Below are 26,496 nucleotides of genomic sequence, written 5' to 3'. Positions count from 1 at the left end.
ATTCAGGTCAGAGTCAATAGTCAAGAGAAGGGCATCTCTTACAGTCTTGACTTTTAATAATAATAATAATAATAATAAATAATAACCTCATTATATCCATTATTTCCAATCACTAAAATGTCTGTTTTTTCTTTATTTAGTTTGAGAAAATTACTACTCATCCAATAAGAAACACAAGTAAGACATTGTATTAGTGAAACAAGAGTGTCGAGGCCTTTGAGGTCATACTGATAAATACAGTTGTGTGTCGTCAGCAAAGCTGTGGTAACTCACATTATGCCCCGAGATAATCTGACCTAACAGAAGCATGGAGATCGAAAAGAGCAGCGGACCCAGGATAGAACCTTGTGGAACACCATATAGAATATCAGGTGTCATAGAAATATATTTACCACAACTAACAAAGAATTGTCTACCTGCCAGGTAGGATTCAAACCAATTTAACACCCTGCCAGAGAGGCCTGCCTATTGACGAAGGCGATTTCTAAGAATATTGTGATCAGTGGTATCAAATGCGGCACTCAGATCTAAGAGGATGACAACAGATAAGTGGCCTCTGTCTGCATTTACCCACAAGTCATTACTGCTAGATCTAAGGGATCTTGCCTGTGCTGGTTGGTCTGGCGTGATGTCGATGTTTCTGCTTTTGTGTGTTGGTTTGAGTATGTAGGCTGATGAGACTGTTTCTGTTGGTCGCAGGCTGTAGATGCCTTTTTATTTTATTAGGAGGCTTACTTTGAAGTAAAGGAAAAAGGAGGCATAAAATGGTAGTGTCATAATGTAGTTTTTGCCATTAACAAAGTATGCACCGAATAAACGGTCAAATACCACAGTTGATAATTGGTCACATTGAAGAACTAAAGACTTGAAGATAAGCCTAAGAACAAAACTCTGCCAGGAACACAGATTCCTCACTATTCTTGTCGAGGGATATGGTGGTTATGGCAACTGTTGTTTATATCAACCATATATATAAATATGTAAATATATATGGTTTATATCTAAATTTTACCTAAGCATATGTAATGGCAACCCATTGAGCAGAAACAGTTTTATGTTATTGAAGTTAATGAAAAGTTACAAAAGCAGATAAAGCAGTCCATAGTGTTTTCCATTGATTTAGGATGTAGATGAAGTTCTGGATTCCTGAAAACTCCTATGATGGGCCATAGGAGGAAAAATGAACCTCTGGAGGGCCACAGTCGGAAGACAGAAATGTGTTAGTTAGATCTTATGGTAATTAGTTTCTGCATCATGAAAGTCCGAATGACCTAGGCCAGCTGGTCACCCGCCTTCCTCTGTTTGTTTGATTTGAGAAATTGGACTGTGCTCATTAGAAAACACTGCAGCATATGGACGCAAAAAGAGTATCTGTGGAAATGGAATTAAAGTAACATCCTGTGCACAGCTCTACAATGTATATAATGTACACTGTAGCTTCACAGGCACTCAGTCTTTCCATAATTTTACTTGCCCAATTTGCTTGTGCTGCAAAGTCCAAATCACGTGGCATCCGCTGCGCAACTGTTTCAGCTACTTCCACCTAACTTGATGCGGGTGTCAAATCAAATTATATTCTCTGTGAGGATCATTGTGTTTTTATTAGTGTGTTAGCCACTAAAAATCTGACAGATGTCACAATTGCTAAAGTATTTAGACTCCAGTGCTACAGCTGGAATTGGATAAGTATTTTAAAACTCTGAGTCCACAGGCTTGTATCTGACTCATTGATAAGGTTTGAGAATTTTATAAATCCATGAACAAGATTGGTGCCAAGAAATGCAGGCTTCTTACCTACCTTTCTTGGCACCTGTGTCTTGAACCACAGCAAGTCTTTCTTATTTAGTTAAGATGCCCAGTGTCGGTAGATGCCCAGGTATGGCATATCAATGCAAATGAACTCAGTTTATTTATACTGCACAGTTTATCAACACACAGCATATTTATATGCTACCAAATAATGTGCAGCCTTCAAGCACAAATTAAAATTAAAAATATCTAATTTATGAATGCATAAAATGTAATTGATAACCAACCTAGTGCTTTCAGTTCAGTTTATTTTTTGTATAGTGCTCCTCACTGAGTGCAGGCTCAGAACACTGTAACAAGGTAATTATTACTTTGCAAATTGCTAATTGCATGATGCATACAAATAAAGATAGATTTGTTTAAACACACTGTAAAACAAAGTCGTTCCAAACTGATTAATGTACTTGGAATCTAGCAATATATGTTCGTTAATATCATTGGATGTTGTAGGACTGTCTTGGTTGACACGTCTCTGCAACATCGCATGGACATTGGGGACAGTGCCTCTGGATTGGCAGACCGGGGTGGTGGTCCCCCTCTTTAAGAAGGGGGACCAGAGGGTGTGCTCCAACTACAGAGGGATCACACTCCCTCCCTGGAAAAGTCTATTTGGGGCTTCTGGAGAGGAGGGTCCATCGGATAGTCGAACCTCGGATTCAGGAGGAACAGTGTGGTTTTCGTCCTGGTTGCGGAACAGTGGACCAGCTCTACACCCTTAGCAGGTCCTGGAGGGTGCATGGGAGTTTGCCCAACCAGTCTACTACATGTGTTTTTTGGACGTGGAAAAGGCGTTTGACCGTGTCCCTCGGGGAATCCTGTGGGGGGTGCTCCAGGAGTATGGGGTACCAGACCCCCTGATAAGGGCTGTTTGGTCTCTGTACAACCGGTGTCAGAGCTTGGTCCACATTGCCGGCAGTAAGTTGAACAATGTGTGAGAGTCCAGTGAGACATCTAGTGAGAGTTTGTCTCTACCAGGGCTGCCCTTTGTCACTGATTCTGTTCATAACTTTTATGGACAGAATTTCTAGGCGCAGCCAGGGTGTTGAGGGGGTCCGGTTTGTTGGACTCAGGATTGGGTCACTGCTTTTTGCAGATGACGTTGCCCTGTTTGCTTCATCAGGCCGTGATCTTCAGCTCTCTCTGGATCGGTTCGCAGCTGAGTGTGAAGCGGTTGGGATGGGAATCAGCATGTCCATATCCAACACCATGGTTCTCAGCCGGAAATGGGTGTAGTGCCCTCTCAGGGTTGGGAGCGAGATCCTGCCCCAAGTGGAGGAGTTCAAGTATCTTGGGGTCTTGTTCACGAGTGAGGGAAGAATGGAGTGTGAGATCGACAGGTTGATCGGTGCGGCATCCGCAGTGATGCGGGCTCTGCATCGGTCTGTCGTGGTGAAAAAGGAGCTGAGCCCTAAGGCAAAGCTCTCAATTTACCAGTCGATCTACTTTCCTACCCTCGCCAATGGTCATGAAGGGTAGTGACTGAAAGAACGAGATCACGAATACAAGCGGCTGAAATGAGTTTCCTCCGCAGGGTGTCTGGAATTTCCCTTAAAGATAGGGTGAGAAGCTCAATCATCCGGGAGAAGCTCAGAGTAGAGCCGCTGCTCCTCCGCATCGAGAGGAGTCAGATGAGGTGGCTCGGGCATTTGATCAGGATGCCTCCTGGACGCCTCCCTGGCGAAGTGTTCTGGGCACGTCCAACCGGGAGGAGGCCCCGGGGAAGACCCAGGACATGCTGTCTCCCGTTTGACCTGGAAATGCCTTGGGATTCCCTCGGAAGAGCTAGAAGAAGTGGCCGGGAAGAGGGAAGTCTGGGCATCTCTGCTCAAGCTGCTGCCCCCGCGACCTGACCTCGGATAAGCGGAAGAGGATGGATGGATTGATAATATCATTGTTGAGCTATGGCCAATTAACAGTGAAGGACAAGAAAAAGAAAAACTCCAGCCTGCAACTCGTGGGCATTCTACAGTATAACTCTGTGCTGGACTATCGAATATGATGACAGAATCTTTTCATCCTCTGGTTCTAAGGTTCCCAGTACCTCATGTGACTTTCTCATTGGCAGGAAAGCAGCTTAGAAATAGCGCAGTGGATTCAAGAGCCACAGTAGATAGATAGATACTTTATTAATCCCAGTAGGATACCAATAAGAGAAATAGAATAGAGGAGGGTTAGGAATACTTTTTTAATAAGCATTTTACTTTCATACAGATGACTAGCTGTGCATATTACATCATTTTGTTCACCAACAGTTCTAGTCAGGGTATACTACACTAAAGCAGTGAGTCTTCAGCCTGATTTAAAAACTGAGACAGAAGGGCATCTCTTACAGTTATATAAGCAGGCCGATCATTTCACAGCTTTGGGACCCTGCAGCTAAAAGCTCAGCCTTTCGCTGCTATTTTTCTAATCCTTTAAATCTCTTATAGGCCAGTATCTGGAGATTTTAAAGCGTGCGTCAGTTTGTAAGTAATGATATAAGTTTGGATAGCATGTTGGGCCTTGACCATTTAAAGTTTTATTTGTAAGAAAGAGGATTTTGAAAATGGCTGCAAGCTTAACTGGAAGCCGGTGTAACAACTATAGCACAGGGCCAATTTAAAGTCACCAGTCAACCTAAACACACACACATTAGGGTTGCACGGTATACCAACACACTATGCATTCTATAAGCCCCACTTCCCTGATTGTGCTGGAGAATTTAAAGAGGAACTGCTATTTGTATTGACCCAGAGAGTAGGAAAGGCAAGGAAGTGCCTTGATTGTTCCGTACAAACAAGGAAGCGTGTGATTGTGCAGTGCAACAGGTAGGCTGGAATGAAAAGAGGGTGTCACACACGTGTGCTTGGGAGAAAGTTTACGGGCTCAAATAGATGCAGTTTACCCGCCGAAGCAGGGGTTGGCACTGCCCTCTAACTCTTCTTTCCTCTCTCTCGGCAGAACAACTGAAGAAACCACCCAATAACATCACTTCCAGTTCCAGCCCTCAATATCACGCCTCTTCCTAACATCACTTCCTGCAGATCCATCTATATATACTACCCTCATTTCCTTTTGTTCCAGTTACATTTTGAACTCAGTTTGTAAAGACGTAATTTCATTTTTCTGTGCTACAGTGTATGGGGGATCTCCCCAATTCTTTGATGGTGTTCTTGTGCTTATTTTAAAAGGTTTCGGGATTTAGTGGGTGAATTATCCGTTGTTTGCTTTGGTGTCATTGGTACTGAAGTCTGAAAGCTGGCAAGGATGATGATGTCAAAATTTTAGTACCACTCCAACACTAAAATACACACATCCCTGGTATGCAAAACTGCTCTCACTCCACAAATGAAATGCAGCAGCAGTCCCGTAACCCCATTTTTGTGTCGCATGACCCATAAGAGACCTTGGGGTGCACAGTTACGTGCTTTTTCGAAACTCCTAAAGTCATAGAATTGTTGTGCTCCTGTGGCCCCTCAAGTATCTGTGCCATGAAAAAGCTAAAGAGTTTGCCCACTGTACTGTGGCTTGCCAGGTCTTATTTTGTTCGTGATTTTTATTGAGAGATATCAAGACATAGCTGAAGTTTCAGCACCTAAAGACTACAACTGTTTGCAAAAGATGTTGTCCTCTCAGTCTCATCAGAATGAGATCTCCGTTGCACACTCAACTGTTTGCAGCAGAGCAGGATGTGGTTGGGATGAGAAATTAGCACTTTTAAATCTGAGGCGATGGTCCTAAACAGAAAAAGACTGGTTTGCTATATCAGCAGGTAAGGAGTTAAACCAGTGGTCATTTACTGGCAGACTCCGGGCTGAATCCATAATGTGAGAGGCTTCCATATGGACTGTGAACCCTTTTGACATTAAAAAAAAAATTCTAACCGTTATTTATTATTCTTCTTATTATTATAATGTTATGAAAGCGACTATTTAAAAGGCACTGCAAAGACTAGCACAATAGAGGCCTCTGCGTCCTGTAGGACTACATGTTTCTACGTACGCTATGTTCAGGTCGAGACATGAGAAGACAGCCACTCAGGCATATGTAGTTTTGAATGACCGGAAGAAGATGGCATTATCAAAAATTAGAAAAGTTGACAGTGAAATTGAAGTCTTTCAAAATGACAGGACAGAAAAGTATGCATTTATTCTTTCTACAACGACTTCAGTGAGGCTGGTGTGTGTGCCTCATTTACACAGAATCTGTTGCAGTTGTCAAAAGTGGAAATATTAAATGCCATTATGAAACTAGACACAGACACTTCCACGAAATGTACCCGCTGCAGTCCAAGATAAGGATGTGGAAAATAAATGAGCTCAAAGCGTGATCTACGTGGGTCCGAGAATACGCTGAGAATGCTATGGATTTTAGGAACAAGTAAAAAGCCATTTACAAATGGGGAAGTAGTAAAGGGGTGCATGGATGCTGTATCTGAAACACTTCTAGATAAAAGAGACAGACGTGAACTGAGAGAAAAGATTAAACAAATCCCTCTTTCAGCCACATCAACCACTAGAAGAGCTGAAATATTAGCACAGAATGAGTAGTTACGGCTTGTTGCTGCTATTCAGAGTGCACCTTGCATAGCCTTAGCAATCGATGAATCAACTGATATTAGTGACAATTCCCAACTGTTGTTATACATCAGATTTTACCATGCGAAGAGTCAAAATTTTATTGAGGACCTCTTAGGTATCACAGCACTTACAACACACACCAGAAAGGGAGCCATTTACCTGGCTATAAAATAAATGATACAAAGAAAACAGATCAGTCTGAAAGCTGTTGTGTCCATCACCACTGACGGACTCCTTCCATGATAGGATAAGAATAAGGAGCAGTGACAAAAATGACAGAGGACAACCCAGAGCGCTTGTCACATCACTGTATTATCCATCAATCTGTTCTGTGCTCCACTCTTTCAGAAGAGTATGCAGAGGTTATGAATGCAGTGATTAAACATATCAATTTTCTCAGGGCATCCCATCCCATCTGCTCTGAGAATTTTTCTTACAGAAGTTGATGCAAATTCAAATGACCTACTGCTGCACTGCAATGTTAGATGGCTGAGCAAAGGTAGGGTGCTGGCACACTTTTGGGCAATTAGGAATTAAATAAAAATGTTCTTAGCAAAGCAGAAGCAATCATAAGGTCAGACAGTTCGCTCAGTTTTTGGAAGATGAAAGAAAAATAGATATTCTGACCTTCTTGGTTGACATGACATCATACTTAAATGCCCTTAAAATTACAGGTGTCTAAAATGAGACAAAAGAGCCAACAAAAATGTTTGGGGGCAGCCACCCGTATAATTGTTCCTGGCTGCAAAACAGGTGAATTTTAGGGTACAGATTGTGTACAGGTTCGAGTCTAAAACAGAACTGTCTTGGTGATGCAAAGATAGTGGTTTTAAGGGAGAGTAGAGGAAGTGACGTCAGCGGGCTCAGAACCAGAAGTTGTGTCAGCAGTGCCAGAACCGGAAGTGACGTCTTTGGGGGGGTCAGGGGTGGGACCAGAAGTGCCGTCAGTGGACTGGGAACTGGAAGTGATGTCATCGGGGCCAGGTGTAATTTACTGTAATCGGTCTGCAGTGGAAAGAGAGAAAGGATTAGTATAAATACACAGACCATCCCCTGGTCTGGCATGGAATTACCCTCATTCGGGCCCTTTTAGCTGCCTCCCATGTGCACGTGTGTGACACAGGGCAAGAATAACTCTGTGATCTGGTAGCGGCTGGCTAGTCTTTTCAGGGAAAGTTGGACAATTTCAAAGTGGATCTCCAAAATGACTGTACACTGTGGAGGACTGCCGGCTTCCCATGCCGGTCCTCACTCCGAGGCCGCCAGGAGGAGCAGGATCGTGCCCCGAGGTCCAGCAGGGCCTTATGGACTCTGCAGTGTTTATACACAGCCCTGCTGGATACCTTGGGGACCACCAGGAGTCGCTGTGGGGGGACTTGTGGGCTCTGTTGTGCCTTATGACCCGGGAGTATGTCACGGTCACGTGACGGGAAGTAATGGCGTGCTCCCGGGGTGAAGTAAAAGACTGATTGCCCTGACCCGGAAGGAAAAAGGAACTGTGGACTGTTGGGACAGAAACACCTCCGGGTCAGGGGCTATAAAAGGCCGGTGCCTCGCTCCAGACAATGAGCTGAGCTGGGAGGTAGAGGAGCAAGTGTCTGGGCGAGGAGGAGGGTTTTGTTAAGAGTGATAGAGAGAGTATTGTTTATTGTATTTAAATATATGAGTAGTGTGAAGGGTGCTTGGTGCACTGTGAAAGAAAATAAAAAGTCTTGGACTTTTACCTGGTGTCTGGAGTTATACCTGAGGGTTCAAGGGAGCACTAGCGCCCCCTACTGCCACAACACATTTTGCAGCCATGAAACAAATTTGCGGTGAGAGAGATGTTGAGTTCATGAAGAAACTGGTTGGAAACTCTAGTGATTGTTTTGATAACTTAAGCCTGAGAAAGCAGCTCCTACTTTTCATTCAGAATCCCTTTCTGGTGAAAAATGTTGTTACATTTTCACAGGAGGCTAAACAGATCTACAATTGGGTTGATTTTGGATCTGTACAGATGGAACTTATTAATCTTCAAATAAATGTGATGTTGGAGTGTGTGACCCTGCCACCTTCTGGCTACAGTCTGTACCTGAGACTGTATTCCCTGGACTTACCAAAGTAGCAGTACACACCTTGACCATACAACTGTGAATCAGCAGTCTCAAGAGTTCACATTATTAAAACTAAATACCGTCCAATAATAAACAATGAACTTTTTTTTTTTTGTTCTTTATTTCGCCTTATACAATTTCTCGTATTAGGAATTTGTTAGTTTTCGCATACCCCTTGGGGTCAGAGTGCAGGGTCAGCCATTGTACAGCGCCCCTGGAGCAATTGAAGGTTAAGGGCCTTGCTCAAGGCAGTGACGGGGATTCAAACTGGCAACCTTCAGGATACCAGAGCAGACCCTTAGCCTCAGAGCCACCACTCCACCATGCCTGTTTGAGAATGGCACTGACCCCATTCATTCCAGGGTTCAAAATGCTAGCAGGAAAGGCTAAAGCCAATTTCTCCCACTGAATTAGGGAAGTATAGACAATGCATATGAATGTGATTTCTTTTTTTTAAGCTAAGAAGTTTATGTTTAAGTCATTGTTAAGCTCAATTCAGACTAAAATAATACTTAGTTTAGTTTTCTTTTGAGGATGTTATATTGTTATGGACTGAAATTAATGTATTTATAATGGCAATTTAGAGATGAAGGGTCTATTGCACTTTGTTTTTCATTTATCATATATTTGCCCCCCAACATAGGCACTGTATTTTTGCCCATTTCAGTTTATGAATGATTTTGTATTGTACTAAAGCAAACCTGGAGGGCAGAAGAGGACATTGTTCAAAATTGTTTTGTTAAGGTTTAGTTATGCCATGCCAAAAACATGTTACTGCAAGACTGATGACATTTTATACTTTGTTCAATAAAAATGCTAACTAAGCTGATACCTTTAGAATGGGGAAAAAAAGATGAACCGTATTTGTAGATGTCTAATTGTTCGGATCTCAACAGGAGAGGAAAATTGACTTACTGGACCTCTTGCCATTTTAGTTGAATACTTCTGGGTTAAATGCTGTCCCACGCAGAGTACTTTTTTCACCTTGGGGTCTCCATCATGAGTGAGGAGAGAGGTGATTATGAAATCGATCAATGAATCCGTGCAGATGTAGCAGTTTTATGAATGTCATACTGAACAATAGTGGAGGCAAAAGCCAGTTGTGGTGGTTTCTGTGTAATGTTAAGATCTACCCAGGGTGATTCCCATGGAAATTTGTACCAAGCACATAACATTGTAGGAAGACTTGTAAAACTAAAGATACACTGTAGGAATTAAATCTCTGTGTTGGTAGTGTCACAAAAACCACAGACAAGAGTCGTAGAAAGGTTTGGGGCAGCCACCCGTATAATGTCCCCTGGCTACAAAATGGGTAAATTGATAGAACTGATGTGCTCAGATCAGAGTCCAAGATAGAACTGACTAGTTTAGGAGAATATGACAGCTTTAAAGGCCAGACAGGGAAGTGAAGTCATCAAGGGTGGAAGCGGAAGTGTCCTCTTCCACAGGTTTGGATCCAGACATGACTTCATCAAAAGGGCTGCAACCGGCAGGCTTTTCATCCATGGGTTCTACACCGGAAGTGACATCATCCAAGGCCGCATAACCGGAAGTGACATCATTATGCCCGGGACCGGAAATGGCATCATCAGGTCAAAACTGGAAGTGATGTCATCAGGGCCAGGTGGAATTTCATGTGAATGGTGTGCAGGAAAGTGATAAAAAAGGTCCGCGCAGTCCGCTACCCCCTGGTCTGGTGTGGAATTACACTCATTTAGACTCTTTAGCTGCCTCCCATGTGCACGAGTGTGACAGTAGTTTATTAGAAGGACTGGAGGAAATAGCTGGAGATAGGTAAGACTGGTTTGACAAGCTCATTATATTGCTGCTGTGGTCCTCATCAGGAAAACTGGAATGAAATGAAAATGATGATGCTGTTGAGATGTTGTAGGAATAAAGCAGAGTCTTAAGGAAAAACCAATACAGGCACAGAGAGAATTGATATTTATTTATGCAACTCCTGCTTTTATCAAAAGTGACTTACAGACCACAAGTATGTGACGTGACTCGATCAAGATTCCACATTGAGTCAATGGTGTGGATTGAGCTGGCAGCTTTATGGAGTACCTACCTGATGTCTACGTCACTAGGCAGTTCCACCTTTAGAAAACCACTTGCAGTCCAGTGTTTTGAAGCGGATTGTATGTTTATGGTTTCTTATCAAATGTTGGTTCTCATATTTGCATGTTAACTAGTTTTCAGAAGCAAATTTGATGCAAATGTCCGCATTTCAGCTGTTCTGTTTTGAAAGCAGTTAGAAACAGGCTTGGCCTCTGTGTTTCTTTGTGGTAGTCATCGTCCATTACAGTGATAAGCAAATATGCCACTAATCAGGCGTGATATAAAGGTGTGATACTTGTAGCTGCAGAAGGCAAACAGTAATGTTTTTATCATGACTATGATAATAAAAATCCATATCTTTATCCGTTGAGCTGTATGAAGATTAATTTCTCAAAATGTCGAGGCTTCCTGTTGAGGGTAATAACAAATGTCACATTCTGTTATTGAACTTCTGAGGGAGATGGATCCTTATACGAGTCTGGATCCCTAAGGCTGTTTAATACAAGCACTCCATGACGCTTGCGTTTGTTGGCTCAACAGTCTAATAGCCTGTGGTTTACGCTGCTCAGCGGGCTCCCTCCTCTGTGGCAGCTGTTCACACAGTGGGCATGAGAGGAAATGCTACTGAGCTATAATGGCTCTGTGTTCATTAGTTGAGTTGTTTGCCTTATTGGCTTGATAAATATTACAGTGTTTTGAGGCTGGTAAATTTGTAGTAAACATACCAATATTTAATTGTAATAAAATAATATTTACTTTTCTGCAACTTTTTCTTATATCTACAGCTGCATTTGAAATTATTCAACCTCCCCATTACAAATTAGGTTTATTGGCAGAATTTACAAACTTTCAGCTGTTTGCAATAAACAAATCAAACAAGAACTATTTAAATAGCCCAACACAACTAATATTCACTGGAGTTTCATAATTATTCAACCCCTTCATAGCAAACCTCTTTAGTACTTAGTAGAGTGCCCTCTTGCTGTTATGACCTGCTGCAAAACGTGACGCATAGCCAGACCCCAGCTTCTGGGAGTGTTCCTGAGGAATCTTAGCCCCTTCCTCGTGTTCAGTGGCCTCCAGCTCATTAATGTTATTGGGTTTGCTTGCTACAACCTCCTTCTTCAGATCCTACCAGAGATTTTCTAAGGGGCTCAAGTCCGGCGACTGTGGCAGCCAGTCCAGAATCTTCCAGGACTTTTTCTAAAGCCAAGCCTTGGTAGACTTTGTGGTATGCTTGGGATCATTGTCCTGTTGGAAGGTATGGTGAAGCCCAAGCTTTAGCTTCCTCATGGATGTCTTGACATTTTCTCCTAGGATTTCTTGATACTTGACTGAATCCATCTTGCCCTCCGCACATTGCAGGTCTCCAGTGCCAGAAGAACCAAAGCCACCCCAGAGCATCGCTGAGCCACTACCATGCTTCACTGTAGACAAGGTATTCTTTTCAGCATATGCGTCATTCTTCCTCCTCCAGACGTAGCCGCTGATCCATAGGCCCGAAAAGTTCCAGTGTTGTTTCATCTCCCCAAAGAACAGAATCCCAAAACTTTTGTGGCTTATTGATATGGTTTTGAGCGTGTTGGAGTTTCGTTTTCTTGTTCTTTTGAGCCAGTAGTGGTGTATGTCTTGGAATCCAGGCAGAGAGACCCCTGTTTAGTATGCACCTTACTGTTGAAAGTGAAACCTCACTGCCAGCTGCTACCAAGTTTTGCTTTGGGCCTTTTGCAGTCACTTGAGGGTTTTTGGCCACCTGCCACCTCAGAAATCTGATGACAGCGGTTGACATCTTCCTCTTTCTGCCACGTCCAGGTAGTGTAGCCAGTGTTCCTTCAACTTTGAACCTGCAAACCGTGATTTCCAACGATGTGCGGTGAGGTTCATGGCTGGTGAGGCACTGACTCCTTCAGAGTCAGATTTACAAATGTGTGAACCCAAAAGAGTAGCTTATTAACTAACCAATTGGCACCATGCGCATTGACTACTGGTTATGTTTCATATCTCATCAGCATTCTTTACACGCACATAGTTAAGGTGCATATTTGGCTAAGAAAGAACGTTACGTTTATAGTGGCAAGAGAGAGAGAGCAGAAAGAGCGCATTTGCTCCTCACCCTCCATGTGTTCTAAATTTGCCGTTGCAATTTCACAATTCATACTCATTCAATACAAATGAAAGTACAGAGCAGTGTACAAAGAAAAGTACTTCACTTTTGACCTTAATTGAAATATTTAGTTGTTTTTAAGAGCTTTTAATTCTGATGCTTTAATCAATTTTAATACAGACTGTTCAACAAAAGGATAACAAGAAAAACAAAAGAATATTTTATTTAAGGTCAAATTTTAGTTGTCCCTTAGTTTGCAGCAAACCTTTTAGCTCTGGCGTTGGTCTTCCGTTATTTATCACTTCGTGTTTTGATTGAAAGTCCAGTTTTGAGAAATTTTTAAGCTTAGATATGTAATCTTCCATTTTGGCCGGCAGTCAGAACAAAAAATAAAAATAAATGGACCGCTGCAGTGCACTTGACTTTCTGATATCATAAAATTATTGGCACCCAGAACCACTGCGTTATGAAGAACAGCAGAAACGAGCACCAGTTGGGCTCACATGCTCCCAATTTGGTGCGGCACGGTACTGTCTGCCTCACCTTGTGTCTTTTCACTGCGGTTTTATGTCTGTTTACACACGTTCATTAAAGATATTAGCCAGACTGTGGAAAGTCAGGGTGTAAACGTGTCTGCAAACATTATATTGGTGACATACAGAGAGACAGCAACAGGCACGTGCCAATTGCATGCATCAACCCGGTGTGTGAGGGAGAGCACAGTCCGAGGTGAGGTGAGGCTCATTGCTGCTGCACCTCGCGATTCTCCCATGTATTGGAACAGGAAATGTGCAAATTCAGCGATTTTTGACTCTAAAAATAATCACAATTATTGGAATCATACAGAAAACACATTTATAGCACAGACCAGTGGACAAATTTATTTTATGTTATCATCATTAGTTATTTTACTTTTCATGATGACCTGCCTCCCCTGACCGCACGTATATTTGATATTTGTATCCTTTTCCCCGTTTTTGCAGGGCTGTGATCTCTCCTCTTAACTTTTTGGACAATTCTCCTGACGTACCCATATCTCTAATATGCACTCAAACATCACTGTGAACACAACCCTAGCCAGTCCAGGTATTTGATGTGTTCTCTCTGAAGCACATCTGATACAACTAATAAGGCCCTTGATCAGTTGCATCAGGTGAGCTTGAGATGACACCTGATTTGCAGATGTGTGCTGTTATGGGGGGATTCTATTCAGGGGATTACATAATTTTGAGACTGCAGTAGTCATTAAAAGTGACATTTTATGTTGAGTGTGGAGTAGCCACTTGTAATGTTAGTTGTGTTGAGTGATTTAAATTGTTCTTGTTTGATTTGTTTATTGCAAACAGCTGAAAGTTAGTAAATTTTGCCTATAACCTTAAATTGAAATCGAGGTTAAATAATATTGAGTGCAGCTGTACTGTTGTGCAGTATTATGGTATTTATGCTGTTATTATTTTGCTATTTGTTGGTTCTGCTTTTTTATGCCTTTTTAGTTTGGTTCAGCAACTGAGGTCAGGATATCAAGATGCAGCTGAGAGTGTGATGGTGTCTAGCTTGAAAGGCTGGGGGTAACATCATGCATCATGGCCTTATAAAGACAATGTTGTCCCCTTTGTTTCATTTGACTGTGAACTTCGGTACGCACTGAAGTGATTCGCTGCCGAGTATGAAGTAACAAGGATGAGGATCAGCACCCCCAAGTCTGAGGTCATGGTTGTTCTCCAGGTGAGGGGTAAGGGTGGGGACAACTGCCCTTAGTGGAGGAGTTCAGGTATATCAAGATTTTGTTCACAAGCGATGGAAGAAGGCAATGTGAGGCGGGTAGATTGGAGCAGCAGCAATAGTTCTGTGGGCACTGTGCCAGTCTATGGTGGTAAAGCAGGTGATGAGACTAAGGACAAAACTCTCCATTTTACTGAGAACTCGGTCTACATCCCAATCCTCACCTGTGGTTGTGAACTGTGGGCAATGACCGTAGGAATGAGATTGCAATGACTGCAAATGACAGAAAAAGGGTTCATTTATGATAGGATGAGAAGCTCAGCAATTCAGGGGAGACTTAGAGTAGAGTTGCTGTTCTTCCAGATGAAGAGGAGCCACTTGAGGTGGTTTGGACATGTTATAAGGACGCCACCCAAGCAGCTTCCTGTGGAGCTGCTCCAGGCAAGTTACACTAGAAGGAGACCCTGCGGCAGACCAAGTACCTGCTTGGAGGAATTATATCTCTCAGCTGACTTGGGAATGTCTAGAAATTCCCCATTAAGAGCTGCAATTTATAGCTTGGGACAGGGGGGTCTGAGATGACATGCTTGGCCTGTTGCCTCCTTGACCCTCACCAGGAAATTCAATGTGAGAAGGTGAGATAAGAATAAAACTAGTATTTATGGTGTGGACAAAATGACTTAAGAAAACCACATTAATCGAATGAAAAATCTGAAGAAACAAGGAAAACACTAAGTTCATAAAAACAAGAATTCCTATATCCATAGAATTCATAGAAACATTTTTTCAGTCCACATCTTAAGGAAAAAAAGTTTTAAAATGAAACATTTGGACATATTGTTTGACATGTTAATCTGAATAAGTCTTTTAACTGTTTGATCCTCCTTATTTGTTAGGCGTTGTGGTGGCTCTGAGATAAGGGATCTGTGTATTCAATCGTAAGGCTGCCGGTTCGAATCCCATAAATGTCAGAAGTGATTCCACTACATTGGGCCCTTAACCTGCAATTGCTCCTTCCAGGGTATGATGTTAACTCGGGGTTTGGTGGCAGGTGGCTGTGGCACTCCTGCCTCTGTAAAAGAACCTCACACTATTCCTTTCCATTTAAGCTGAGGTGTTGCCCGCCACCCATCTGCTCTTGGGTCTCAATTTGGGATCCTGAGGTGGTTTGCCATGGTAACTCGCTGTATCAGTGCATGCCCTAAACCTCTTTATTTCCAGGAATGGTGTACGTCTCGTACAGATTACAACTGAAGGATCGGACGCTAGGGGGGTTGACTTATTCTCACTATAAATCATATCTCTCTCTCTCTCTCTAAATGTATATGCTTTATCTCTTCTTAAAAGCATAGGTGCAAGGCAGGAGTAAACCTTGAACAGGGCGCCAGCCCAATACAGGGCAAATGCACACACTTCCCAGCCACCCACTGCAGCCATTTTAGGATCATCAATTCACCTAACCGCCATGGTTTTGGACTGTGGGTGGAAACCGGAGTACCCGGAGGAAACCAATGCAGACACGGGAGAACATGCAAACTCCATGCCAGGAGGACTTGGGATGTGAACCCTGGTCTCCTTAGTGATGAGGCAGCAGCTCTACCACTACGCCACCATGCCATCCCACTTGTAAAGTATACAGTTTAAAAATATTAAAGAAGACATTGAGGAGCTACGATGTTTAATTAAATGCCCTTTGGAAAAGTATTAGGCACTCTGTCTGCAAAAGATTTTAAAGACCACTCTCAGCCCATAATGTAATATTAGCATTCATATTGTTCAATCTATCATTTCATTTGAAAAGCTTCTAAGTAATGAAGACTAATGAGAAATCCAGAAATAACTCTTTGACGTACTGTAGGATTCAAAGTTACCAAAGAAGGGTTAAGTACGACCAGTAAAGCGTCCTTTACACCTCTCTTTTGCACAGTAAGCAAACACACACTGTGATTCTCAGTACTGATAAATGATCTGTTTTCATCAAGCATTCTGGGTAAAAAAAAAAATTAAGTTGTTCTCCACATCCCTCGGAAAACTCCCTAAAATCCTGCCTAATAATATATTAAATGATGGTGTGTAGAAATAATTTTTGTTAAGCACACTCATAGATGTTAGAAAGGAAATATTTATGTCAACTAAAGAATATTACGGTTTAAAAAAAATCCCATAGTCATTTGACGTTTTTTAATTCACAGCAAATGTCAAATAAAAAAGGACATGAAGTAGTTTTGGATTGCTGGGGAAATTCTCTCACAGATCTTTATTCTGTATACTGTAGAAGGTTTCATAGAGCCAGTGTTCATACCGCAAATCATCGGTGGCTCAGGTCAGGAGAGTAAAAGGAGTATGAATGTGTTTTACTTCACAGCACACGAAGAACTAAACATATTTATAAAATACATCATTGTGTTTATGGTGAGCAGCAACTTGTTTGATGGTCAGACATACAAGTAAAAATGTCACTGTACTTATGTATATGCGACAGAAAATTTGAACTTGAGCAGATGTTTTGCTACTTTCTTTTGTTACACTTTTTAGTTATAAAGAGGTAATACTGTAATACTTTTGCATTCCAGTTCCATTCCTGTATGGATTTTGTGTGAGTTTCCTCTTGGTTTTCTACCCACTATCGGAAAACATGCAGGTTAGGCGAATTGGTGATGCTAAATTGACCCTAGTGTGTATGTGTATGTGTGTGTGTTTGCCCCGTGATGGACTGGCTCCCTGTACAGGGTTTGTTCCTGCTTTGTGTCCTGTGCTAGGTGGGATAGGCTCCAACCCTAATCCCCTGTGATCCAGGTTTGGATTAAGAAAGTTAGAAAATAACATGACGTGACTGTAGTTTTGTTTGGCATATGACACTTTTGTGTTTATGAACCTGCATGCAGGTATGTGGGAAAAACAATCTTCTGTTCTTCTTAGTTATGTTAGTGTAGTGTATGTAAATCATGAGGATACTAGGCAAAAATACATAGGGAAATGCAATCGGTCACACATAAGCATTTATTTATGCAAAAACAGCAGAATTTCCACCTTTCCCTAATGAGCCTAGCAAACCTAGAAATAATTGCAATTGCTCTGTAACACAAATCTGGTATAGCATATGATCTGAAAGAAATATACAGTGGGTGCGGAAAGTATTCAGACCCCCTTCAATTTTTCACTCTTTGTTATATTGCAGCCATTTGCTAAAATCATTTAAATTAATTTTTTCCTTAATTCTAAGCGGTATGTGTGGAGACAACCAGGCACTGCTCATCACTTGTCCAATACAGTCCCCAAAGTGAAGTATGGCGGTGGCAGCATCATGCTGTGGGGGTGTTTTTCAGCTGCAGGGACAGGACGACTGGTTGCAATCGAGGGAAAGATGAATGCGGCCAAGTACAGGGATATCCTGGACAAAAACCTTCTCCAGAGTGCTAAGGACCTCAGACTGGGCCGAAGGTTTACCTTCCAACAACACAATGACCCTAAGCACACAGCTAAAATAATGAAGGAGTGGCTTCACAACAACCCTGTGACTGTTCTTGAATGGCCCAGCCAGAGCCCTGACTTAAACCCAATTGAGCATCTCTGGAGAGACGTAAAATGGCTGTCCACAAACGTTTACCATCCAACCTGACAATTGGAGAGGATCTGCAAGGAGGAATGGCAGAGGATCCCCAAATCCAGGTGTGAAAAACTTGTTGCATCTTTCCCAAGACGACTCATGGCTGTATTAGCTCAAAAGGGGGCTTCTACTAAATACTGAGCAAAGGGTCTGAATACTTAGGACCATGTGATATTTCAGTTTTTCTTTTTTAATAAATCTGCAACAATTTCAAAAATTCTTTTTTTTTGCCTGTCAATATGGGGTGCTGTGTGTACATTAATGAGGAAAAAAATGTATTTAAATGATTTTAGCAAATGACTGCAATATAACAAAGAGTGAAAAATTGAAGGGGGTCTGAATACTTTCCGTACCCACTGTATAATTATATAATGTATATGAATGTTTCATTGCCAGGGTTTTTCCCTTGACTTGTATTAATTTTCTATTTTAATAATGTTTTACTTAATTTTGAATTATTATTTCATGTTATTCCTGTCTTTTTTCTTTTTGTTTTTGTTTATAATTTAAATTATATACTGTCTCTTTAAAGTGGTATCCATTCCTTGTGCTTTGTGGGTAGACTTCCAAGAACAGGGGCAACCTGACGTACTGCTGGTAGGTTCTCATTCTGGCACTCTACTCCAGTCATCCAGAGAGAGCCAGTAGTGGATCATTGAGTTTGTTAGGAGTTCTTTCTGTAAGGATTGTTTCATTGTTGATATTTGTTTATGGACTATTCACTTCTGTTTAAGGATTTTGTTTTTGGAACTTGGGTGATGTGGATCACCGTTTTAGGCAAATCCCTTTTTTGCTCACTGTTTTGTTATATTTTCCAGATGTTGCTAACATTATCTTCATTTATAGCGATTGCATTTCTAAAGATTGAACATCTAAAGCCAGCTTCCCATTTGGAAGTCTGTGTAAGCTGCAGCCTGTACGTAGGAGTTGGAGGTTGGCTGACTTAGAGGGCTTTATGATCTTTTGGAGGGCTTGAATGCCCCATTTCATCTTGTCTGAGACTCCTGAATACAGCACAGAAGTGGATGGCAACCCATTCAAGGCCAGTTAGTGCTTCATCAAATGTATTGACGGGGAGTTGATACTGGTACTGCCCACTTTGTGAGGTTTTCATTCTGCTCCTACTAAAATTCTGTCTTACTCACACACTAAAAATATTGTTACACTTGTTCTAATATTTACTCAACCTGATTTACTGAACCTGAGCTGCTTGACTTGTCGGTATAGTATGGATTATATGTATCCATCTCGTATAAAATGTGGATTAACATTCTAGGACTCTTAAACATTTATCATGGGAGGACAAATGGAGGGTTGTTTCCTGTTCCATCAAAAAATTTTAAAAAATAGACTTTGATATATGTCAAGAGTTTATTCTGGTCATTGTAATAATGTTAAAATCAAATTTTAGAGCCTTTTCAGTTTTGCCTCCGCCAACTTACTTTTTTTCCTGCACTAACCTAGATATTGCTTTTTCATGTGACAGAAGCATTTTCTGCTGTCCAATTAACTGCTGTGTTGGCAAAAACAGTAGTAGTATCTTAAAATTGGCCATCCGTATCAAATTTTTTGTTTTAAAAAAAAAGAAGAAAGAAAGAAAATAAAAACAGAAAAATGTGTACAGAAGCAAATTATTTGAGTCCCACATGTTATTTTTCAACTTTACAGTTCTTGTTGTGGCATTAAAATTACATATGGCACCAGAAGGTAATAATTTGGTTCCTGTAATAATGCAAGCTGCTGCCAAGGGATGCCTTGTTTATAGCATTTGTCAGAACCCATGGGGTTTGTTTTTGGTCACCTGTAAGATTACATGCAGTGGAAAAACCCCGTAACTGACATTTAATTTTTTTTTGTTAAGGTTTTGGAGTTAATAGGTCTTTCCTGATGTTATAAAGTAGTGGTGATGGCCAAATATGTCTTCATTCCGGTCAGAGCATGATGGAAGAAGCTCATATGTGCACAGTGTTTTCCATACTGCAAGACATAAACCTACCAACAACATTTATTTATATAGCACATTTCATACAAAAAGTAGCTCAAAGTGCTTTACATAATGAAGAAAAGAAAAATAAAAGACAAAATAAGAAATTAAAATAAGACATTAGTTAACATAGAAAAGGAGTAAGGTCCGATGGCCAGGGTGGACAGAAAAAACAAAAAAAAACCCTAGACGGCTGGAGAAAAAAAATAAAATCAGCAGGGGTTCCAGGCCACGGGACTGCCCAGTCCCCTCTGGGCATTCTACCTAACATCAATGAAACAGTCCTCTTTGTATTTAGGGTTCTCACGGAGTCACTTGATGTTGATGGTCAAACAGACTTCTGGCTTTTAATCCATCCATCATTGTTGGAACATCACGGTGCTTTGAGTAGATGGTGGTGGCTTGGACACCGGAAAAGGAAACAGAAGAGAGAGTAGAGGTTAGTACAGATTTTAGAGCCACCATGAATAGTGATTATAATGAGTTGGATATACAGAGTATCAGGATTTTAATTACAGTAAAGTTATGAGAAGGCCATGTTAAAATAATGTGTTTCAGCAGTTTTTTTAAAGTGCTCTACTGTATTAGCCTGGTGAATTCCTATTGGCAGGCTATTCCAGATTTTAGGTGCATAACAGCAGAAGGCCGCCCGCCTCACCACTTCTTTTAAGTTTTGTTCTTGGAATTCTAAGGAGACACTCATTTGAGGATCTGAGGTTACGATTTGGAATATAAAATGTCAGACATTCCGATATATAAGATGGAGCGAGATTATTTAAGGCTTTATAAACCATAAGCAGAATTTTAAAGTCAATCCTGAATGACACAGGTAACCAGTGTAGTGACATCAAAACCGGAGAGATGTGCTCAGATTTTCTTTTTCTAGTTAGAATTCTAGCAGCTGCATTCTGCACTCGTTGCAAACGATTGATGTCTTTTTTGGGTAGTTCTGAGAGGAGTGCGTTACAGTAATTTAGTCGACTGAAAACAAAAGCATGAACTAATATCTCAGCATCTTTCAATGATACAAGAAGTCTAACTTTTGCTATGTTTCTTAAGTGAAAAAATGAAAATGTCGGATTACGATCGCTTGATTTAAATGGCAGGTGTTGTTGATTCTTGAAAAAAAAATAATACTGTGTATGTGAAGCTCGGGGGGGAAAAATGAAATCTAGAGATCGTTAATTATAGGGGCGACATAATTTTCTCAATTTGCCGAAAACTTGAAAGATGTGACATACGAGGTTTTTCTATAGTTGGTGAGATTAAGAGAACTGTCAAATGATATCTAGTCTAAATGGGAAGCAACTGTGTGGCAGGAGATGTATTGTATATATCTATAATCTAGCTTTTGGGGACATCTGAAAATCAGGGGTGCAGTGATGTCTGATGGTTTATTAAGGTAAATAAAATGAAGGAATTATTAAGGACAATATTGAGCAAAGCATGACAAAAACAGGAGTTTTAGTGAGTAGTCAACATGGGTTCAGTTGAGAGAGGCCATGTTTTACTAACATGCAAAGGTTCTGTGAGGAAGCAACAAAAGGATACGATCAGAGAGGTACATATATTATTAATCTTGACTTTCAGAAAGCATTTGATAGGTTCCACATGACAGGTTGGACATCAAACTAAAAGAAGTGGGAATTCAGAGTACAGTCTATAGAAGGTGTAATGCTAGGTGGCAATGTTGCCCCTTTAAACCCGACAGACAGACACTCAGGACACAGGATCAAAGCACCAAGAAGTATTTTTAATCGTTTTTTTCTTATACAGTGCCCCTAAGCACCACAGCCACAAATTAACAGGCAAATAATCGAAATAATAATAAACACAATTCTCTCTCACTCTCTCTCTCTGTTTCTCCTCTACACTTTATAGCAAGCTTTGTCCACCTCGACCCGACTCTGGCTCGCTTCTTGGTTTCACAGCAGTCTTTTATATATAGTCCGACCCGGAAGTGCTTCTGTCCTTCTGTCCAAGTGACTTGCCAGTGCTTCTGGGTCAGATGGAGAACTTGAGTATCTCGTTTGCCCGTAAGTACTTTTGGACTCCCGTTCACGTGACTTGATAGTACTTCTGGGATGTGGAGGAAATAAGAGTTTCAAGGTCTGGTACCCAGCGGGGCGGTGATGCCGAACTCCAAATTCCATGATGCCTTGCAGGAATCTGGGGTACCGTTATGCTGTAGGGAAGCTGCCATCTAGGGCTTCGGGGAAGGCAGTGTCCAAACCTAGCTGCCTTCCCCCATCCTTCCATCCTCGGGACGTCCCAGCCGGGCTGAGTTGCCACCCTTTCCTTACAATGGGTATAAAATTTGCCAAAATTCAGGAAAGCAGGGAGTTACGGTGTTAGGAACCTTAATCAGAATTCATTGATGTTAAGAGTGCTATCCCTCGGAGGTCAGTGCTGGGGCTCTTACAGAGTTTTAATATATATATACATATATATATATATATATATATATATATATATATATATATATATATATATATATATATATATATACATGATTTGGATAAGAATATAAATACTAAACTTATTATGTTTGCAGATGATACCAAGATAGGTGGATTGGCATATAATTGATAATCCCTTGAATTATCACAGAGGGACCTGGACAGCATTCAGGCTTGGGCAGATTTGTGGCAGATGAAATCTAATGTCAGTAAATGTAAAGAATTGCATGTAGGAAGTAAAAATGTTAGGTTTGAATACATAATGGGAGGTCTGAAAGTTGAAAGTATTGCTCATGAGAAGGATTTAGGAGTCATCTTGGACTTGTCACTGTCAACTTCCAGACAGTGTTCAGAAGCTGTTAAGAAGGCTAACGGGTACAAGTCTAAGGAGGTTATGCTCAAGCTTTATAATGCACTAGTTAGGCCACACGTGGAGTACTTTGTGCTGCTTTGGTCACCATTTTACAAAAAAAGACATAGCAACACTAGAAAAAGTCCAGATAAGAGTGACTAGACTGATTAGAACTGCAGGTAGTGAGATATGAGGAAAGATTAAAAGGGTTGGACCTTTTCAGTTTAAGCAAAAGGAGATTAAGAGGTGACATGATTCAAGTGTTTAAAATCATGAAAGGAATTAATACGATGGATTAAGGTTGTTAGCACACAAGAACATGGGGGAAACAGTTGAAAACTTGATAAGGGTAAATTTCACACAAACATTAGGAAGTTTTTCTTCACGTAGAGAACTATAGAGACATGAAGTAAGTTACCAAATAGTATGGTAGACTGTAGGACTTTAGGGACCTTTAAAACATGATTTGATATTACTTTGGAAGAATTCAGTGAATAGGACTGGTGAGCTCTTTTGGGCTGGATAAATGTGTCTAATGTTCACAGGAGTGACATCTGACTGTGCACCACTAACGTGAACCCAGTAGGGGTCATTAAAGCTTGGCATATTTCAAGTTTAGCTGTTAGTTTGGTGAATTGAGGTAAAAATAGAAAGAACTCTCTATTGCCCAAATAAGGGTTTGGATGAGGAAATGTTTTACTGCATATGTTTGAAGACCAAGGTGGACAAGCAAACTAGAGCCCTGTCTGATATCAGAGTTACTAAAATACGGCTTTAGACTTTGGACATTCTTATTGTTTTCATTTCTTTTCCAGGGTGTATCTTGCCTACATGCATTAGTGGAAACATAAGAACAAAAACCAACAAGTATGTTGAATGGTGGAAGTGAGAGGTATTGTAAAAGTAAATTATACCACAATGTCACCAAAACACTAACTGTATTGTCTTTTAGTTACACATTTGCTCAGTTGCAGTGGTTGGGCAAGGAGCTTGAAAATACAGGAGGACATCAGAGTAAAACTGCTGTCCCTTCAGTTGAAAATGAGACAGGTGATGTGATTTAGGCATTTAGTGAAAATGTAACCTTGTGCTTGGCAGGGGACAAATGGTGATGGTGGAGGTTCAAAATCTGTGCTGAAGTCTTAAGCTAACCATTACAGATAACAGGTCATTGTGGTGCTTTGCTGATTATAGTATCAGTGAATCATAATCTCTAGATAATGAAGACTTGAGGTTGTTTTTAGTGTAACAGAAATATTGAGCACATGTATAGTCACTGGCAACAACTGTCACTGTGCTATCTTTGATACCTTTCTAAATAAGTTGCATTCATTTTCCTGTTTTACAGTCTTCCAGTACAGTAGTTGAAAGGAGTGGGAGAAGTGAGCTGTTACGACTGAGGTTTACACAAGATGCCACACAGATACAGAGATGAGTGTCGGATGGGGTGGAGGCAGAAGCTCAGACAAGGCCTACCGCTATATTTGTACAGTAAGGGATGGTGATGAATAAATAAATATCATCACTGCTGCAGTGAATAAAGAATATCATTGTTAGTAAGTTGAATAAATAAATACACATCTCATATTGTACCTTTTCTTGTTCAACCAGTCTTACATCTGGCATTGCCCCATCCTGTGACTTGCAACAAAGTGTTTCTTGTCTCACCACACACAACTTCAGGCATTTCACTGCTTTGCTGTCAGGAGCGACCATTGAACGAGTTCAAGAAAACGTATAAAAAATATACAAGTTGAAGTAACTGCTCTCAAGATAAAATTTAAAACTATAAACTAATTTGTAGTTGGAGTTGCACAGATTGTTTCTTAGTATTAAAATAGATGAGTTTGCAAAATTGAAAATGCTTTTCAGTGAGAGATTTTGAAATTTCAACAATATGTACATTACGCTGCAGTTGAGAGATCTTTATTTAAACTGAGTTTTTCTGTCAAATTTCCAAATTAAAAATAAAAATCGGGCCACGTCTATTGCAGTTGGTGCTCTTTTGCATTATATGTGAACACACCTGAAAATGCACTGTAATAAAATCATAACTTTGCCTGGTCATATTGCCTGCAAGAAATCCAACAATAGAAATATGGAAGTAATTGTAATATTTATCTCTTGCCTTTTCTTTTCTTTCTTTAAAGATTCAAGCCACGACACTTTTGCAGTGTCCCACCAGTCGGTCAGGGTCACACCATTTTTGCCCTGTCATCAGGCCGTGGAAAATGTGGTGTTGCTGTCATCCGTGTCAGCGGCCCAGCTTCTGCATTTTGCCTATGTCAGCTGACTAGAATGAAGCAGGGACTTCCACCTCCTAGAACTGCTGTGCTGCATAGCATTTCGGACCCCAACTCTGGGGAGCTCCTGGACCGAGGGCTGCTGTTATGGTTTCCAGGTTAGTGGCTAAATCGAGTTCACTTTCTTATTGTTACATCTCTTAAACTTTCCATTTTTAGTTGTCTGTGTTTTTTTCCTCTTTCATATGTTGCTCTCTGTTTATATTTTTACTGTGGTGTGCGGGTGGCTGGATTTGCTTATTCTGTTTTGTTGTCATTTGTATTACAGCATTGGTAGTATGCCACTGGTGAAGGCTTGGGATTGCAGTGTTAACACGGCCTAAGTGTATTTTGCTTGCAGCCTTTTGTTATGAATGTTGGTTGTGGTGCTGGTTTAAGACAGTGAAGCTATTTACATCTTATTCTGGTGAGAGGCATAGTGAAGTAAGGAGAATTAAAATATATTTTGGCACCCTGTCTGTAGGTCCACAGAGCTTCACAGGAGAGGACTGTGCTGAATTCCATGTTCATGGAGGTCCAGCGGTAATAAGTGCCATCCTGCAAGCCTTAGGTGAGGAAATAACATTTACTTACTGTAGTTACTTTTAGATTTGTTTTCTCTGTTCAGATCTTTTCACAGATATAGCTAAATCATTTCAAATATGGAGATATTTGATTTTAGTTTGTGAAAATAAGATTACATGTCAGTTTTTAATACATTGTTTCAATCATATGATTTACTCATCCATTTTCTGAATCTGTTACAAAATGGTAAAAACATTCCCTGAAGCATTGGACCCGCTCACTCTCCATCACTGAGTACTCTCATGCTCAATCATATTGGACCAAATCTAAGATGAACCTAACATGGTAATATGTTTGGGATTATAGGAGGAAGTCAAAGTAGCCTGAAAAAAAACAGGAAGGAGAATGTGCCAATGCATGTTCGGAGGTGAGGGGGCGACCGCCCTGGTTGCGCTGGGACCACGGGAGCAGAGCTTGGAAGCTCAACCCTGTAGGGGCCCGTGATCACCACCAGGGGGCGCCCCAGTGCCTGGATAGCCCTGGACCTCAGCACTTCCGCCACACCAGGAAGTGCTGGGGGGAAAAAGACTGGGGACACCCGGAGGGCTTCCGGGTGCGCAGCCGGCACTTCCGCCACACAGGGGAGTGTCCGCAGTGGAGTGTTGGGGAGCACCTGGAGCCCATCCGGGCTTGTATAAAAGGGGCCGCCTCCCTCTATATGATGACTGGAGTCGGGTGGAAGTGGACGGGAGTCTTGCTAGACAGGAGTGGAGGCGGCCTGAAGAAAGGCACTGGAAAGAGAGGCTTGGGACTTTGGGGGATTGGTGCTGGAAGCACTAGGTTGTGCTCACCTTTGTAAATAGTAGACTGCCATAAACATGTGTGTTGGGTGACAAAACGTTGTCCGTCTGTCTGTGTCCGGGGCTCGTTCCACATTAT

At 41.2% G+C, this 26,496-nt stretch overlaps 1 protein-coding gene across 4 annotated transcripts in view; it reads left to right on the top strand.

The window, feature by feature from the left end:
- The window catches only part of gtpbp3 (GTP binding protein 3, mitochondrial), a 142,574-nt gene that overhangs the window by 29,436 nt on the left and 86,642 nt on the right, over positions 1 to 26,496 (top strand). For all 4 annotated transcript variants that reach the window (XR_005635395.1, XR_005635396.1, XR_005635394.1 and 1 more), the window contains exons 2-3: positions 24,901 to 25,151; positions 25,517 to 25,603. Coding sequence is in view for 1 of the 4 variants with exons in the window: in XM_039767060.1 (XP_039622994.1) it covers positions 24,901 to 25,151; positions 25,517 to 25,603 (338 nt within the window). In the remaining 3 variants the exon portion in view is untranslated. The remainder of the gene's footprint in view (positions 1 to 24,900; positions 25,152 to 25,516; positions 25,604 to 26,496) is intronic.

This window comes from Polypterus senegalus, chromosome 10, assembly GCF_016835505.1.
Source record: "Polypterus senegalus isolate Bchr_013 chromosome 10, ASM1683550v1, whole genome shotgun sequence".
NCBI lineage: Eukaryota > Metazoa > Chordata > Cladistia > Polypteriformes > Polypteridae > Polypterus > Polypterus senegalus.
The sequence above is the reverse complement of the archived record's forward strand: the minus strand, read 5'-3'. Positions and strand labels throughout refer to the sequence as shown.